This window comes from Neoarius graeffei, chromosome 1, assembly GCF_027579695.1.
Source record: "Neoarius graeffei isolate fNeoGra1 chromosome 1, fNeoGra1.pri, whole genome shotgun sequence".
Classification (NCBI taxonomy): Eukaryota; Metazoa; Chordata; class Actinopteri; order Siluriformes; family Ariidae; genus Neoarius; species Neoarius graeffei.
In genome coordinates, this window is record NC_083569.1 from 41,163,680 (window position 1) to 41,182,215 (window position 18,536).

The 18,536-nt window shown below is 42.7% G+C and overlaps 1 protein-coding gene across 2 annotated transcripts in view; it reads right to left on the bottom strand.

The window, feature by feature from the left end:
- ctnnd2b (catenin (cadherin-associated protein), delta 2b) overlaps nucleotides 1-18,536 on the bottom strand; it is a 229,446-nt gene that overhangs the window by 29,499 nt on the left and 181,411 nt on the right. For both annotated transcript variants that reach the window (XM_060932003.1, XM_060931995.1), the window contains 5 exons: nucleotides 16,881-17,094; nucleotides 13,847-14,030; nucleotides 4,116-4,233; nucleotides 1,263-1,448; nucleotides 551-745 (listed from right to left, as the gene is read on the bottom strand). In XM_060932003.1, the coding sequence (XP_060787986.1) occupies nucleotides 551-745; nucleotides 1,263-1,448; nucleotides 4,116-4,233; nucleotides 13,847-14,030; nucleotides 16,881-17,094 (897 nt within the window). The remainder of the gene's footprint in view (nucleotides 1-550; nucleotides 746-1,262; nucleotides 1,449-4,115; nucleotides 4,234-13,846; nucleotides 14,031-16,880; nucleotides 17,095-18,536) is intronic.

Genomic DNA, 18,536 nt, shown 5'->3' on the forward strand with positions numbered 1-18,536 from the left:
GATGTGTTGTGCTTTCTGAGAAGCTTTTCTGCTCACCATGGCTGTAAAGAGTGGTTATTGGAGTTACTGTAGCCGTCCTGTAAGCATGAACCAGTTTGGTCATTCTCACCTGACCTCTCATCAACAAGGCGTTTCTGCTCCATAAGTTTTTTGCAAATTCTATCCTCTATGAAAATGAAAATCCCTCTTGACCTTTACCTGGATGATTTTTATGCATTGTGCAGCTGCTAAATGGTGGGTTGATTGGATAGTTGCGTGAACGAGCAGATGTCAAGCCACTCGATGAAAAAGTATAGTTTGGACTTTAAGTACAGTTTATAAATAACTGGATAGCTTTACCTGTGTTGTAAAGAAGCTAGTATTGAACGTACAGCAGAGAAAGCTTTGTGATCAATACTGTATGAGCAGGAACTCTGGAGGGCTAGGACTTGTGTCGGAACATCGTGAAGTCATGGCTCAAGCTGTGTGAATGTTGTACTGTATGTCTGTGTCAGTAGGAGTGCAAGTTGACCCAGTTGGGCTGTGATTCTGAGAGGGTGGGGTTACTCACTGGCTTCGGGGTGGGGCCTACCTTCCAGCTGCCTGCCGCCAGATTCTGTAGAGCCCCTGCAGCCCCCTCCAGCGTGTCCGGGTTGGAGCATTCTGACAGCAGTGTGAGGTATGGCTTCACTATGGATGGGTGCCAGAGCATCTGCAGCCCCTTCGGAGGATCACCAGAGTCTGGAAAAGGACCAACGCCGTCCCACTGAGAGCACAGGAAGAGCGAACCTCATTAAACACTCAATTTATATGAACTCTAGAGAAGTACAGCAACTTCAGTGTCTTAGCAGGAGAAGGTCGTAAACAGAAAGCTGATGATAAACTATATGGAAACATTTGAAGTTAGGTACCAATCTGTTGTGCAACGAGTCGAGCAAACCAGCTGTACTGTAGAGCAGCTGCTCCATCATCGCCTTCTCAGATATGTGCTGTAAATAGCTGGGTCACCTCAATTGCATTTGCGTTTTGCAATTTAATTGAAAAGCCACAATGTTGGGAGTTAATGCAACCTTGGAGCTTCCCGCCATGCCCATGTGGCTGTGGGAGAATGTAGCCAATGGCCTCTCTATTGCTACTGTTTTCAGAGCCTAAATGAAATCAGCTCTCTAAGCAAGTAATTATCTACTGGAAGAGGGTTGATTGGCAACGCAAGCTGCCTGAATGGCGGCGCTGCTAAATGGTGCTAATTGCTAGCAGCTGCGGTGCTCGTGCCTGTGGCCCACCTGATCGTGGCTCTTCTTTTTCTTCTTCTTTTTGCCCCAGCAGCCAGAGCTCTCAGCATCCTTCCCGCTGGCGTCAGTGCAGAGCACCCCGTCCAGCTCATCGGAGCCCAGCTGCTGTCCCTGAGACGTCTCTGCTGCTAGCCGATAGGACAAGTTCCTCAAGATACACACGCAGTTCTCTACGGTCTTTTATAAAAATGGCACAAGGGAAAAAGAAATCCAGCAGAAAGATGACGGCTGGGCTGGAATTTGTATTTGCAGCCTGCAATGGATCTATTTTCATGTACAATACCACACAAAAGTTTGGACACCCCTTTTAATTCACTGGTTTTTCTTTATTTTTATTAATTCAAAGCCACTTCGTGTCTTAAAGTAATGACGGATGTCGTTTCTCTTTACTTAGCTGAGCAATTCTTGACATAATATGGATTACTACAGTTGTGGAATAGGGCTGTTTACTGCATTGTTATTATTTACTATTTACTGTTTGATCTCAAACACATTAGGAAGGCAAGGAAAGCATTCCAGGCGACTACCTCATGAAGTTGGTTAAGATAATGCCGGTAGTGTGCAAAGCATCATCAAGGGAAATGCTGGCTACTCTGAAGAATCGAAAACATGAAACATATTTTGTTGACTACATAATTCCATATATATTCCAGATGTTATTTCATAGTTTTGATGTCTTCAGTATTCTTATACAATGTAGAAAATAGTCAAAATACAGAAAAACCTTGGAATGAGTTGGTGTGTCCAGACTTTTGACTGCTACTGTATAGTGATTGAGGCTACATCCACACGACAACGGCAACGAGATTTTTTTTTTTTAAATATCGCGTCCACAGGGGCGGCACGGTGGTGTAGTGGTTAGCGCTGTCGCCTCACAGCAAGAAGGTCCGGGTTCGAGCCCCGTGGCTGGCGAGGGCCTTTCTGTGCGGAGTTTGCATGCTGTCCGCGTGGGTTTCCTCCGGGTGCTCCGGTTTCCCCCACAGTCCAAAGACATGCAGGTTAGGTTAACTGGTGACTCTAAATTGAGCATAGGTGTGAATGTGAGTGTGAATGGTTGTCTGTGTCTATGTGTCAGCCCTGTGATGACCTGGCGACTTGTCCAGGGTGTACCCTGCCTCTCGCCCGTAGTCAGCTGGGATAGGCTCCAGCTTGCCTGCGACCCTGTAGAAGGATAAAGCGGCTAGAGATAATGAGATGAGATGAGATGGCGTCCACATGGGCAACGGATCAGTAAAATATCAGGCACATATTGCAACGCAACGCTTGCTGAAAACGATGCAATACACATGCCACACCTCTACGTGCGCTGTAAGACGGTCCCATTGGAGACACCAGAACAATAGAAGTAGACGCATGCGCATAAACCCCTTCTTCTGTAGCATTAGCCACATAAAGTTTTGATTATTAATCAGTATAGTAAGACGAAAGACGCGGAAAGAGGAATGAATGGGGGTAGATGGAAGCTGGTACGCCAACATTCTGATATCCTCCAGAATTCTTTAATGGTCCGGAATAAATTGAATGCTACACGTTGATGGATTACTTTGTTCTTCTACGCCCTTTTTGAGGAATGTATTGTTGGACTTAAACCAACATCTGAAGAGGTGAGATCGCTCCTTTTTTTCCCCTATTTTTGCTGGCGGGATTTTGTTTTTGGAAAACGCACGGGCGGTGTGCGGTTTGGTTATACTCAGTACTTCCGCAGTGTTTGGACTAAAGACTCTGCCCTAAGGGCTATTCTCTCACTCTCACTCACTCTCTCTCTCTCACTTTGCACCATTACACAATAAATATTCACAGTGAAAATATTTTGGAAGCGCGTTTCATGAACCAAGTTATAGGATTTGTTGACAACTCGCATCGAGTTTGTTACACTTCTACCCGGCGTGAAGCACTGACAGTCATGTGGTTGTGACGTCATCGTAAACAAATCCGTTCTACTCGTCCAGACGACTTCGCAACGGCGCCGTTGCCAGACTTTTCCACTCTGGAACCCGTTCTCAAAAGATTTCGTTTTGGGGCACCCAAAACGCTGGTGCCGTGTGGACGCCAGGCCGAAACGATAAACAATTTTATCAGATTCACCTGAATCCGTTGCCGTGTGGACAGGGCCTGAGCTTCTTAAAAATAGCTGAATGTCCAATAATTGAACACGCCTAATCCCTAAAAGTCCAGCTTTTCCAGATATTTGTCTTCTTTGCAAAGCCTTTGCAGTACTATAACTTGTTAGATTGGTACTCTGGATGGTGTCCAGTGTAGAGCTAATCCTATTCTGCCGAGCAGTGAGGCAGAACAAAGCAAAGGAGGAGACCTTGCATTGTTTCAGAGGCTTTAAATGTGACAGTCTGCTTTTTCTAATTCTCTGCCTGGTTCTCATGTCTTACAGCAATCTCAAAGAGGGAGACAGAGCTTGAAAGAAAACTGGAGGCTGAATATAAAGATGTGTCTTTTACTTAATATGTGCAATTACCATTCTCTGCTCTTAATACTGTAACTGCTAATACAACAGTGAGGGAGGAATGCACAAACATTCTCAATGCTAATTACTACTCGACTGAGTGCAAACAAATTGAGGCTGTATCTACGCTGTAACACTCCTTCCAGTCTCCCTCTGGATGATCTGTAATTGTTCTTCCAAAGTCTGTACGCCTCTACTCGACCCTGAATCCATTGTTTCACCTTATACGTGTAAAATCTGTGAGTCAACCTCACTGTCTGCACTTTATGACTGCATTATAAGGAAGACTAACGTTACCTGCTTCAACAGCTGAGCACACTGAGTGTACGTGGTGAGAACAGTTGTTCAGATTGCTGTGTGTGTTAAACAAAATCAATGTTTCGGACCTTGCTGTCAATCTCGCTGCTGCCCAGTGCAGTCTGAATGACATAGAGCAGAGCATCAGTCAGCCCCTCGCACTCTCTCATCCTGCGTCGTGCCTCCTCTCCTGCCGAGCTCACGTTCCTGCAGAGCACATGTAACAGTATTTATCAATTACTTTCAGCATCGGCGAAGTATTTATGTTTCCTTCTGATAGTGAGCAACTGTTTCAAAAGTTACAAGACAACTACAAGTAACAAGATATCATGAATCAGGGACGCACAAGTGTACAAGGACTTGGACGTGAGTCCGACTCGTGCCCTAATTTTAAGGCCTCGTGACTTGACTTGGACTTGAGCACTGATGACTCGGACTTGTAAATTGGAGACTCGGATTTTTTCTTTATGTTTGTAACATGCCATAATAATTTGGCATATTTATATATACATCTACGTTACCTTTTATACTAATTTCATGCAAGAGGATGCACATTCACCTGTTTATACGTCATGTTCAGGAACAAACTAACGTTAATGGCGCTAAAATGCCTGGAGAGAAGCCGCTAGGATCGTCCGCTTTGCTTATACAGATTTCTCGTGCAGTGGGAAAAAATGCACTGCTGTGTGTTCCATATGTCGAAGAACTATCGAGGAGACGACGGGGACAACCTCGAACTTCAATCGTCATTTGGCAAGACTCCACCCAGAGAACTCAGTGACACGCTACGTTCATTGCTCTGTTGATATCGGGGCTTGCTTGCTGACTGATGAACTCTCGTGTTATTTGCCCTTTTGATAGCGGGGCTTGTGTCAGACTCGACTCGGATCAGTAGTGAACTCGACTCGAAATTTTCTTTCATGACTCGGACTCGAGGTTTAGTGACTCGACTACAACACTGATATAATCCTTGTTGTGCTGGAATCTGTCATCGAAATGATGCGTGGTATCTAGTGCACTCATAACATTTTGTTAACCTCGGGTGTGCTTGGTCCTGGAGGGCTCATTAGAGTGTGGCCTACCACGTGCCACATCAAAGGCTACATCATCATTCCTCTGGCACGAGAAAAATCCTGCCATTCCTGCAGGTGCTGTGACAGCAGCGCTCGACCGTTAAATATTCAATTGGTTTCCCAGAGCCTCGGTCAACCGTGAAACAGATTAATTAGCACACAGGGCTTTGGGGAGAGCTCGGGCCAGCCAGTTCACTTCCAGCGTGACTCTGCATTTCCTCTTGCACTGTCCAGCTGCTTCAAACCTGAGCGAGAGCTGTCTGGATTTGAATTGTTAATAAGGCTAAGGGAAACACAAGGTTATGTGCAACAGTATCTGATCTGTAAACTGAGCACTGAGACGAAACATCGATGAGACGGAACACTACGCACGCTCCAGAACGTTAAAAAGTACACATGCCCCCCGTATGGCTAAAACTAATAAACCTCCTCCCCAAAAATGCCAAAGCAGGCAAATGATATCATTATTCTTTGTAGACAGGCTATTCTGGCCACATACAAAAGGGCAGCCCACATATATCAACAGCAAAATGCCTGACCGAGTGCCAAGTGATTCCTAGTGCCAGTTCTATAATCACATTGGCCCTTATTCATCAAAGCCGCACGAAAATAAGTGCAGATCTGCGTGCGCCCCATACAGAAAAAAGTGTATTGAAATATATTTTAAAGTGTCAAAAAATGTGGAATATATTGTAAATACACTGCAATATACTGTATTTGTATTGCTGTTCACGTATATTTGTCATTTTTAACCCCTTCACTGCCCTTGGATGAGTCACGTACGTCATGAAATCTTTTACCGCTGTGCCTTATGACGTACGCTACTCGTCATAAACGCCTCCTTTTATGTACCTTACATGGCACATTACTTTTACTTCACAGTGGCATGTTGGCCTAGTGGTTAGCGTGGGAGCTCGTGAGTTCTATTCGCGGCTGGGCCATACCAAAGACCATCATAAAAATGGTACCCTGGACCCTTTTCAAGTACGAGTAATTCATGTTTACGGACAGGTTCTCATTGACAAGACCCGTTGTCGTGTTTGTTTTTGATTGCTAAAGTTATTTTTACTCTACAACAGTGTTTTTTTGTGATTTTTCTCTACAAATTTTAAAAATATAAAGTTCTGAACAAGTTAGAGAAAGATTATCAAAATGTCCCAATTCTGACCTATATGCCCGGCCCATTACAATTAATTATGGGTGGCAGCCAAGGGGTTAAATATATATTCTAACATCATATATGATGTTAAGTGGGAAATATAGTTAAAATATATTCAAATTTATGAAATGAAATGCAAAATATAAGGCAAAATATAGTGCTACAGTGGTTAGCACTGCTGCCTCACAGCAAGCAGGTTCCGTGTTTGATCCCGCCAGACAGCCAGGGGCCTTTCTGTGTGAAGTTTGCATGTTCTCTTCCCACAGACACGCAAATTAGGTTAACTGGCTACTCTAACCTGCCCACAGGCGTGAATGTGAGTGTGGACGGCTGTTTGTCTCTCGCCCCAAGTCAGCTGGGATTGGCTCCAGCTCACCCGTGACCTGCAGTAGATAAGCAGTATAGAAGATGGATGGTCAAGAATTTTAGCAGACTGTAACTGAAGAAAGTCCTTCAGCTGTGCATGTTCCAGCCTCCGAAGCACCTACGGTTAGGTTTAATTAATAAATATACTGACATATGCACGGCTGACATCATGAACATCATGAACATATGTTTCAGACGTGCTCGGCAAAATATATTTTTCCTGTATGGGGCTGAATGGCCTACAAAGAAATCTGTTTCATGAAACTGCCGTGCAACCTCAAAACTGATCTGAGCACAAATCATGAAATCAGCTGCATGGAATCAAGCCCTGCCCACGAGTCATGTGTCGAAAGGCCATATGCAAACAGCATGCCCAAATTATACTCTTTTACTATACATCAGTTTCCAGAAATCATACAGTACCCTAATTTATGCAGGTGTTGCAATAGTGAGCAAATAAAAGGAAAGCATTCAGCCAGCTATTCAGCTCCAATATCTGAGAACACCGCAGGAGAGAAAAAGCTGTTCAAGATCCAAAGAAAGAAACACTGAAAGGGTACAAAAATTAATTTCAGTGAAGAAGAGATAGTTTTGCTCAAGGGTGCGGCAAATAAAAGACAGTTGCAGAGGTGTGCTGTTTTTATATAACTATTTCTAGCCACTATCAGGTAGAAAACAAACAAACAAACAAACAAACAAACAAACATTTCCGTCACCTGTACTTCAGTGGACAGAATCATCTGTGCTCAATCATGTCAAATAAATTATCCTAAAAATAAAAAAAACCACGACATTGTAAATGAGGCGGCACGGTGGTGTAGTGGTTAGCGCTGTCGCCTCACAGCAAGAAGGTCCGGGTTCGAGCCCCGGGGCCGGCGAGGGCCTTTCTGTGTGGAGTTTGCATGTTCTCCCCGTGTCCGCGTGGGTTTCCTCCGGGTGCTCCGGTTTCCCCCACAGTCCAAAGACATGCAGGTTAGGTTAACTGGTGACTCTAAATTGACCGTAGGTGTGAATGTGAGTGTGAATGGTTGTCTGTGTCTATGCCCATGTTTACATTAGACCGTATCAGCGGATCATCAGATTAACGTTTTTAAAACGATTAGTGTGCACACAGCAACACCAATACACAGATACGCTCGGCTCCGCAGGCATCCTGCGCTCCAAATCACTCCGCCCTGAACAGCGAGTGCCCTCTGGAGGGTGCGCACTCCGGCCCTGCGCAGCTCACAGAGCACGCGAGTGAAGTGCACAAGCCACGATTCGGGACTGAGCCTCTGTGTGTGTGATCCCAGCGCATATCACTTACTACTTGCAAGTGGAAGGATGGTAAGCCTAAAGACAATCATAACTACACAATGGGCAGTATTTGCATCAGTATTTGCAGTATTTTCATACTTTTATACTCTTTAATGAAAGGTGATACAAGGCGGAAGTCCGCGCCGTTTTTCAGCAGTCGCGTCACATGACCAACGCCAGCGAATCAGGAAGGTGGATGTCACAGTGACGTTGTCCAATGACGACGCCAGCTAGAGCTCAGCACAGCGTATCCGCGTATCTCAATGTTTACACAGCACCGGAGCTGACACGATCTGGATTGAATACGTGGACCCTGGCGGATTCCCGTTTCCCGGCGTTTCCAGGCGGTTTAATGTAAACGGACAGTGCATCTGCGAAGAAAACGAGACAGATACGGTCTAATGTAAACTTGGCCTATGTGTCAGCCCTGTGATGACCTGGCGACTTGTCCAGGGTGTACCCCACCTTTCACCCGTAGTCAGCTGGGATAGACTCCAGCTCGCCTGCGACCCTGTAGAACAGGATAAAGCGGCTAGAGATAATGAGATGAGATGAGACGACATTGTAAATGAGGCGGCACGGTGGTGTAGTGCTTAGCACTGTCGCCTCACAGCAAGAAGGTTCTGGGTTCGAGCCCAGTAGCCGGCGAGGGCTTTTCTGTGTGGAGTTTGCATGTTCTCCCCGTGTCCGCGTGGGTTTCCTCCGGGTGCTCCAGTTTCCCCAACAGTCCAAAGACATGCAGGTTAGGTTAACTGGTGACTCTAAATTGACCGTAGGTGTGAGTGTGAATGGTTGTGTCTCTCTATGTGTCGGCTCTGTGATGACCTGGCGACTTGTCCAGGGTGTACCCCGCCTCTCGCCCGTAGTCAGCTGGGATAGGCTCCAGCTTGCCTGTGACCCTGTAGAACAGGATAAGCGGCTACGGATAATGGATGGATGGATATTGTAAATTCGTGTTTAAAATCAGATTTAATGGACTGCAAAAAAAAAAATCAAAGCAACAATAAATATTTGAAAACGACCATCCCTCCTGATCTCGGACAAAGAATCTGTGAGTCCTGCAGTCTCTCTTCATTATATTTCTGAGCTGAGGGAATAAAAACACTGCACTGGTGTCTGGTGACCTTCAAGCCTGTGACCACGCCCCTCTCTAGACATGGCTAAAATGAAATCATATCGTTAAACGTAAAACATGACCCTAGCATAACCCAATCTATAGCAGACTAACAGACTCAGACCAGTTTAATCTGACAGTTTGATGTGAACGGTCTTCTTACTGTCTGATAAAATGACCCAAGATGTCACCTCGACTTTTCTTAACAGAAATAAATAAAATTAAAAATACTGATGTACAACTATTATTTTATGGATTTGGACATCATGTATTTTAATAACTAGCGATAGGCGTTGTTAAAAGTGATTATTTAAGCTAATGATTTTACCGGCAGTAGAGTCAACAGTCAGAGTAGCCATGGAGTAGGACGACAAAGTCATTAGCTTTTCCTTTCAATATGAATAAATAATTTTGGCAAAATCTACATTTCTATTTAACACTGCATCACATAAACCTGATTATTCATGCACCACTTGAGAAATAAAAGTAGACAAGTGTAAAGTGGCTTAAACAGACATGCAGTGAGCTATTTTTGGGAACTGAGTGACATCACTAAGTGACGTGTTTATTATTGCGAACAACCAGTGTGGAGAACACGACAGAAAACCATGCTGTCTATTTTCTTGCATTGCTTTCTTAATTAAAGGTGTTACATAGCTGTTCCATTCCTACGATGGACAAAATTCAAACCTTAAGAAGAATTACAAGTGGTGAACTGGGTCAACCAGGATACCAGCCACTAGTAACCTAATCTACTAAGAACCGATCACTTACAGTGTCTTGCAAAAGTATCCCCCCCCTTGGTGTTTGTCCTGTTTTGTCGCATTACAAGCTGGAATTAAAATGGATTTTTGGAGGGTTAGCACCATTTGATTTACACAACACTTTAAAGGTGCAAATTGTTGTTTTATTGTCACACAAACAATAATTAAGATGAAAAAAAACAAAAAATCTGGAGTGTGCACAGGTATTCATTCCCTAAAGTCAATACTTTGTAGAGCCACCTTTTGCTGCAATTCCAGCTGCCAGTCTCTTGGGGTATGTCTCTATTAGCTTAGAACATCTAGCCACTGGGATTTTTGCCCATTCCTCAAGGCGAAACTGCTCCAACTCCTTCAAGTTAGATGGGTTGCGTTGGTGTACAGCAACCTTAAGGTTATGCCACAGATTCTCAATTGGATTGAGGTCTGGGCTTTGATTAGGCCATTCCAAGACATTTAAATGTTTCCATTTAAACCACCCCAGTGTAGCTTTAGCAGTACGTTTAGGGTCATTGTCCTGCTGGAACGTGAACCTTCATCCCAGTCTCAATCCTCTGGCCGACTCAAACAGGTTTTCCTCCAGAATTGCCCTGTATTTAGTGCCATCCATCTTTCCTTCAGTCCTGACCAGCTTTCCTGTCCCTGCAGATGAAAAGTATCCCCACAGCATGATGCTGCCACCACCATGCTTCACTGTAGGAATGGTGTTCTCAGGGTGTTGGGTTTGTACCACACATGGCGTTTCCCATGATGGCCAAAAAGATCAATTTTAGTCTCATTTGACCAGAGAATCTTCTTCCATATGTTTGGGGAGTCTGCCACATGCTGCTGGGCAAACTCCAAATATGTTTTCTTAAGCAATGTCTTTTTTCCATTCCACTCTTCCATAAAGCCCCACTCTGTGGAGTGTATGGCTTAAATTGGTCCTACGGACAGATACTCCCATCTCCGCAGTGGATCTTTGCAGCTCCTTCAGTGTTATCTTTGGCGTTTTTGTTGCATCTCTGATTAATGCCCTCCTTGCTCGGTCTGTGAGTTTTGGTGGGCGGTCTTGTCTTGTCAGGTTTGTAGTGGTGCCATATTCTTTCCATTGTGCTATAATGGATTTAATGGTGCTCCCTGGGATATTCAAAGTTTGGGATATTTGTTTTATAACCCAACCCTGATCTATACTTCTCCACAACTTCGTCTCTGACCTGTTTGGAGGCTCCTTGGTTTTCATGTTGCTTGCTTAGTAGTGTTGCAGAGTCAGGGTCCTTCCAGAACAGGTTGATTTATACAGACATCATGTGACAGATCATGTGACTCTTTGATTGCATACAGGTGGATCTTAATCAACTAATTATGTGACTTATGAAGTGAATTGGTTGGAGCAGCTCTTATTTAGGGGTTTCATACGAAAGGGGGTGAATACCCTATGCACACTCCAGATTTTTCAAAATTTTTCAAAATTTTCACCTTTAACGTGGTAGGCATGTTGTGTAAATCAAATGGTGCTAACCCTTCAAAAATCCATTTTAACTCCAGCTTGTAATGTGACAAAACAGGACAAACACCAAGGGGGATGAATACTTTTGCAAGACACTGTATATTCATACCCAAACATAAACCAAACAACAACAAAGGTCTGTCACAATAATCACCGCTGAGACAATTTACCAAATGTGACTGAAACAGTTACTCAAAGCAATTACGTTTAACAGCAGTGTTTCCTAAAGCCACCAAGCTCATTAGCAAATTAGAGCCACTATCGAGCGATGTAAAACGCACAATGAGAACTCAATACACAGTGACGTTTCAAGGATGTAAAAATTAATTTCATTCAGGCACAATATTGTTTAACCACTAGCTTTTAAAAAGGGGCTCTTTGTACACAGTGCTTACACACACCCAAAATCAACACCAAATAGGACAACAATGGCTAAGCCAATAAGCCAATGGCTAAGCAGTAGTACAAAGCTGCATAAGATGATTTCTAATTACACACTGCCTACGTAAATCTTCAGTTGGTGCTCAGCATATGTTAGTCATGTAGAGGAGCTACAGATCTAAAAATCCTTTTTCTTGCCTCTGTCCCACTATGCTTATTAAGTCCTGTTTGTGTGGCTACAACAGTGTTTTATTCTTTGAGGTAAATCTATATTTACATATACAGTGGTGCTTGAAAGTTTGTGAACCCTTTAGAATTTTCTATATTTCTGCATAAATATGACCTAAAACATCATCGGATTTTCACACAAGTCCTAAAAGTAGATAAAGAGAACCCAGTTAAACAAATGAGACAAAAATATTATACTTTGTCATTTATTTATTGAGGAAAATGATCCAATATTACATATCGGTGAGTGACAAAAGTATGTGAACCTCTAGGATTAGCAGTTAATTTGAAAGTGAAATTAGAGTCAGGCGTTTTCAATCAATGGGATGACAATCAGGTGTGAGTGGGCACCCTGTTTTATTTAAAGAACAGGGATCTATCAAAGTCTGATCTTCACAACACATGTTTGTGGAAGTGTATCATGACACGAACGAAGGAGATTTCTGAGGACCTCAGAAAAATCGTTTTTGATGCTCATCAGGCTGGAAAAGGTTACAAAACCATCTCTAAAGAGTTTGGACTCCACCAATCCACAGTCAGACAGATTGTGTACAAATGGAGGAAATTCAAGACCATTGTTACCCTCCCCAGGAGTGGTCGACCAACAAAGATCACTCCAAGAGCAAGGCGTGTAATAGTCAGTGAGGTCACAAAGGACCCCAGGGTAACTTCTAAGCAACTGAAGGCCTCTCTCACATTGTCTAATGTTAATGTTCATGAGTCCACCATCAGAAGACCACTGAACAACAATGGTGTGCATGGCAGGGTTGCAAGGAGAAAGCCACTGCTCTCCAAAAAGAACATTGGTGCTCGTCTGCAGTTTGCTAAAGATCACGTGGACAAGCCAGAAGGCTATTGGAAAAATGTTCTGTGGACGGATGAGACCAAAATAGAACTTTCTGGTTTAAATGAGAAGCGTTATGTTTGGAGAAAGAAAAACATTCCATTCCAGCATCAGAACCTTATCCCATCTGTGAAACATGGTGGTGGTAGTATCATGGTTTGGGCCTGTTTTGCTGCATCTGGGCCAGGACGGCTTGCCGTCATTGATGGAACAATGAATTCTGAATTATACCGGCAAATTCTAAAGGAAAATGTCAGGACATCTGTCCATGAACTGAATCTCAAGAGAAGGTGGGTCATGCAGCAAGACAACGAGCCTAAGCACACAAGTTGTTCTACCAAAGAATGGTTAAAGAAGAATAAAGTGAATGTTTTGGAATGGCCAGGGCAAAGTCCTGACCTTAATCCAATCGAAATGTTGTGGAAGGACCTGAAGCGAGCAGTTCATGTGAGAAAACCCACCAACATCCCAGAGTTGAAGCTGTTCTGTACGGAGGAATGGCCTAAATTCCTCCAAGCCGGTGTGCAGGACTGATCGACAGTTACCGCAAATGTTTAGTTGCAGTTATTGCTGCACAAGGGGGTCACACCAGATACTGAAAGCAAAGGTTCACATACTTTTGCCACTCACAGATATGTACTATTGGATCATTTTCCTCAATAAATAAATGACCAAGTATAATATTTTTGTCTCTTTTGTTTAACTGGGTTCTCTTGATCTACTTTTAGGACTTGTGTGAAAATCTGATGATGTTTTAGGTCATATTTATGCAGAAATATAGAAAATTCTAAAGAGTTCACAAACTTTCAAGCACCACTGTAGACAGTAAAACCCCATGTGGCATCTGAATGAGGTTACTAATGAAACAATAATGTACTCCCATAAGCAAATTAATATAGACCTGTGACTTGAATTACAGCCAGAATTAGTGCTGCAGAAAATTACTGAACACCTTCTGACCAATCAGATTCAAGAATTCAGCAGTGTTGTGGTATAAATCTTATTGTCAATATGATGATGTCACACTACACAGCGCTAGTTAAGATTCATTTAGTTTTACAATTACATGCATATCAGCACTCTGTGTGTGTGTGTGTTTGACATGCTACCTGAGGCATCCTGTTGCGTTGCGGAGCACTTGTGAAGAGTGCAGGTGCAGTTTGCGCTCGTCCTGGTGTGGGGAGGAGTCCCAGCCAGAGTGAGGGATGATCACCGTGTTGGTGAGCACAGCCAGAGCATCCTGGATTATAGGCATCTTCAATGCATCACATGAAGACAAGTTCCATAACACGCCTGCACACAGCCGCACCCCAAAACACTCATGAATCAAACATGTCTTCAGCATAGAATGGCAACAAATCACTACAGCACAGAAAACATACAGTCCCCTCCGAAAGTATTGGAATGGGAAGCCCAATTCTTTTGTTTTTGCTATACACTGAATGCATTTGGGGTTGAGATAAAAAGATAAATGTGAGACAATAGATCATAATTTCAGCTTTCATTTCCTGTTATTTACATCTAGATGTGTTAAAGAACTTGGAACATGGCACCTTTTGCTTGTACCCATGCATTTTTCTTTGAGTGATCAAAAATATTGGAACACGTGCCCGACAGCTGTTTCTTGTTGCCCAGGTTTGTCCTGTTAAATTGATTGTTTAAACAATTAATAGCTCTGAATGACTACTTTTGAGTAGATGTTTAAGTCCTGGGTTTCAGCTGTGAAGAGTTCATTTGTTTTTAAAAAGGATAAACCAACATGAAGACCAGAGAGCTGTCTATGGGAGAAAAGAAAATGTATTTTTGTTTAACCTTTATTTAACCAGGCAAGTCACTAAGAACAAAGAAAAGCCATTCTGAGGGTGAGGAAAGAGGCGAAAATGATCAGAGCCAATGCACAAGCATTAGGTACAACCAGTACAACAATTTGGAATGTCCTGAAAAAGAATGAAAGCACTGGTGCACTAACAGCCAGAGACGGAACAGGTCAGCCAGGGAAAACAACAGCAGCTGATGACGGAAACATTGTGAGAGCTGTGAAGAACAACCCAAAAACAACAGTTAGTGACATCACAAAGAACCTCCACAGGTTGGACAGGGGTGAAGGAATCACAATCAACTGTTTGAAGAAGCGCAGAAATACAGAGGCCATACCACAAGACGCGAGCAACTCCTCAGAAGTAAGAATCAGAAAGCCAGATTGGAATTCACAAAGAAATACAGAGATGAGCCACAAAAGTTTGGAACCAAGATTAACTTCTACCAAAGTGATGGAAAGGCCAAAGTGTGGAGAAAGAAAGGATCTGCTCATGGTCCAAAACATGCGAGCTCATCAGTCAAGCACAGTGGAGGTACTGTCATAGCTTGGACTTGTATGGCTGCTTCTGGAATGAGCTCACTAATCTTTATTTGATGCTGTAACTCATGACTAGCAGCAGAATTAATTCAGAAGTCTAGAGAAACATTCTGTCTGCCAATTTACAGAGAAATTCATCCAATCGAATTTGGAAGATCTTCATCCTGCATCAAGACAACTGCCCAAAACACACTGCCAACACAACAGAGGACTCATAAAGGAGGAAAAAGTGGAAGGTGTTAGACTGGCCAAGTCAATCACCAGACCTTAATTCAACTGAGCATGCAATTCACCTCCTGAACAGGAGACTGAAGGGAGAAACGTCCCCAAAACAAACAACTGAAATATGCTGTGATAGAAGCCTGGAAAAGCATCGCAAAAGAAGAATGCAACAGTTTAGTGATGTCAGAGGGTTGCCAGCTTGATGAAGTTATTGCAAGCAAGGATATGCAACCAAATCCATCCATCCGTCCATTATCTGTAGCCACTTACCCTGTCCTACAGGGTCACAGGCAAGCTGGAGCCTATCCCAGCTGACTATGGGCAAGAGGCAGGGTACACCCTGGACAAGTCGCCAGGTCATCACAGGGCTGACACATAGACACAGACAACCATTCACACTCACATTCACAATCAATTTAGAGCCACCAATTAGCCTAACCTGCATGCCTTTGGACTGTGGGGGAAACCGGAGCACCCGGAGGAAACCCACGCGGACAGCATGCAAACTCCACACAGAAAGGCCCTCGCCGGCCATGGGGCTTGAACCCAGGACCTTCTTGCTGTGAGGCGACAGTGCTAACCACTTCACCACCGTGCCGCCCATACAACCAAATATTAAGTATTATTTACTTTAATTTTTAAGACTTTCGCTCACCTAGAAATTGGGTGGTCTGCCACCAAAGGCGCCATGCTCTAAGGTGTTTAACACATCTAGATGTAAATATTTGGAAATAAATCTGAAATTCTGACCCATCATCTCATATTCAGCTTTTGATATCAAAACCAAATAACTTCAGTATATAGCAAAAACCGAAGAACTGGCCTTGCTGTTCCAGTACTTACATTTTACCCAAAAAATATGTTTGGTGCTCAAAGCACTGCTTGCTTGAAAAGCTCCAGACAGTCTGTAAAAATGACCTCAATCAGCTAAAAGTGTGTATTAAAAAATACTTTTCTGTGCCATGTTGGAGGCAATGGTTACGCAGTGAAGGGATTTTTAATGAAACACAGCCCTTTGGCTCAGATGCATTTTGCCGCTATCAATTTTAAGTGCCTTGACTGTTCCTCTGAACTTATTATTATGCTGATGGACACATAGATTGCTGGCTGTGTTAAACCCTTGTGAAGGATGTCTTCTTATACAAGCATTTCTTAAATTTTGTGTTTGACATTTATGACATTTCGGTACTAGGAAAATAATGCCTCTTTTTCTCTCATGTCCTAAAGAAGGGCTTCTGAGGACAGGCCTTTACTTAAATCTTTAAACAAACCTTTAAGAAAAATGCCCATTTCTCAAACACTTTAGAAAAAAAGTCCCACACAGCATGATGCCAAACAGGCATTATCTGTCAGTAATTTCCAGAACTGTCATTAATTACAAGATCATTAACTAAAAGTTGCTGTGGTCATCTACAGCAAGAAGACAATTCAATGAGAGCTAAAGAACAAATCAGGCATTCCTTTTGAAATGCTATTCGGTCATGAGAGCAATAAAAAACAATGACATAAATATATGGTGATATAGGGGACTGAGAGATTTAGGGATGTGAGATAGCAAAAGATACCTGTGAGCAGTTCTCTGATCTCTACATCTGTGGTTTTGCGAAGAAGGCGCACCAGGGCTGGGATGCCCCCGCAGTTCTTCAGAGCAATCTTGTTATCGTCATTGGCTTTGCCGTAGACCAAGTTCCTCAGAGCACCACACGCGCTACGGTGCACATCACTCATCCGGTGATCCAACAGGTCTACCAGTAGCTGGATGCCCCCCTGTCTTCGTATCTGCAGCAAGCAGCACAACAAAACAAACTACTACTGCTGCTGCTGTTTTTCTACCTGACCATTTATCCATCTAATTCAATCTGGGTCTGTTTTTCGGTGACAGTGTTTTATATCCTCAGAGCAATCTTCTACAATGCATCAGACCATTTTTTTTTTTACAGATGGCTGTGGCTGATATATTGTACTAACACCACACACCCTACAATATCAGCGTCACTACTGTTTTGAGAATGATCCACTACCAAAATAATGTCTCCCATGCTGGTCTCTTCCCAGTGATAAATAAGAAAGAGGGGTAACGGCATAGAAACAGACAGGTGTAAATCTGTAAATACATATATCTACATAATGATCGACAACCCCGATTCCAAAAAAAGTTGGGACACGGTGTGAAACAAAAACAGAATGTGAAGATTTGCAAATCATAGAAACCCAATATTTCACTGAAAATAGTACAAAGACATCATATCAAATGTTGTAACTGAGAAATTTTATCGTTTTTTGAAAAATATCTGCTCATTTTAAATTTGATGTCAGCAACACGTTTCAGAAAAGTTGGGACGGGGCAACAAAGGACTGAAAAAGTTGTGTAATGCTAAAAAAAACAACAAAAAACCCTAATTAGGTTAATTGGCAACAGGTCAGTAACATGATTGGGTATAAAAAGAGCATCCCAGAGAGGCGGAGTCTCTCAGAAGTAAAGATGGGGAGGCGTTCACTGCTCTGTGAAAGACTGCGTGGGCAAACAGTGCAACAATTTAAAAATAGCGTTCCTCAGTGTAAAATTGCAAAGAATTTGGGGATCATATCATCTACGGTACATGATATCATTAAAAGATTCAGAGAATCTGGAGAAATCTCTGTATGCAAGAGACAAGGCTGAAAACTGACACTGGATGCCTGTGATCTTCAGGCCCTCAGGAGACACTGCATTAAAAGCAGACACGTGTCTGTAGTGGAAATCACTGTATGGCAGGGGTGCCCACAATATTTTGATTCGCGAGCTACTTTTAAAATGACCATGTTAATATGATCTACTCGGACTAGGTTGTTACCACTACTAGGCCTACTATGACTACTAGTACTGCTACTACTACTACTACTAATAATAATAATAATAATAACAATAATGACACTTGTTTTGATTTATAAACATTCATATGCAATTTGTTTAATAATATGCAAACATGCATACAAAAAGGTGACTGAAATTTACATTCAAATTATGTTAAATGCATAAGCTTTGTACTCCTAAACGTATTTTTGTTCAAATCACTGTTAACTTTTATAAACCGCAAACTACTAATAAGTAAACATGAAACAAGCCCACTGTAAAAAAAAAAAGGGCTATGTTTAGAAAAAAAAGTTAAATGCATCCAGACAGGCATTGTAAACCCCAAAACATTTTTGTTCACATCAATTGACTTTTGTATAGCCTGCTA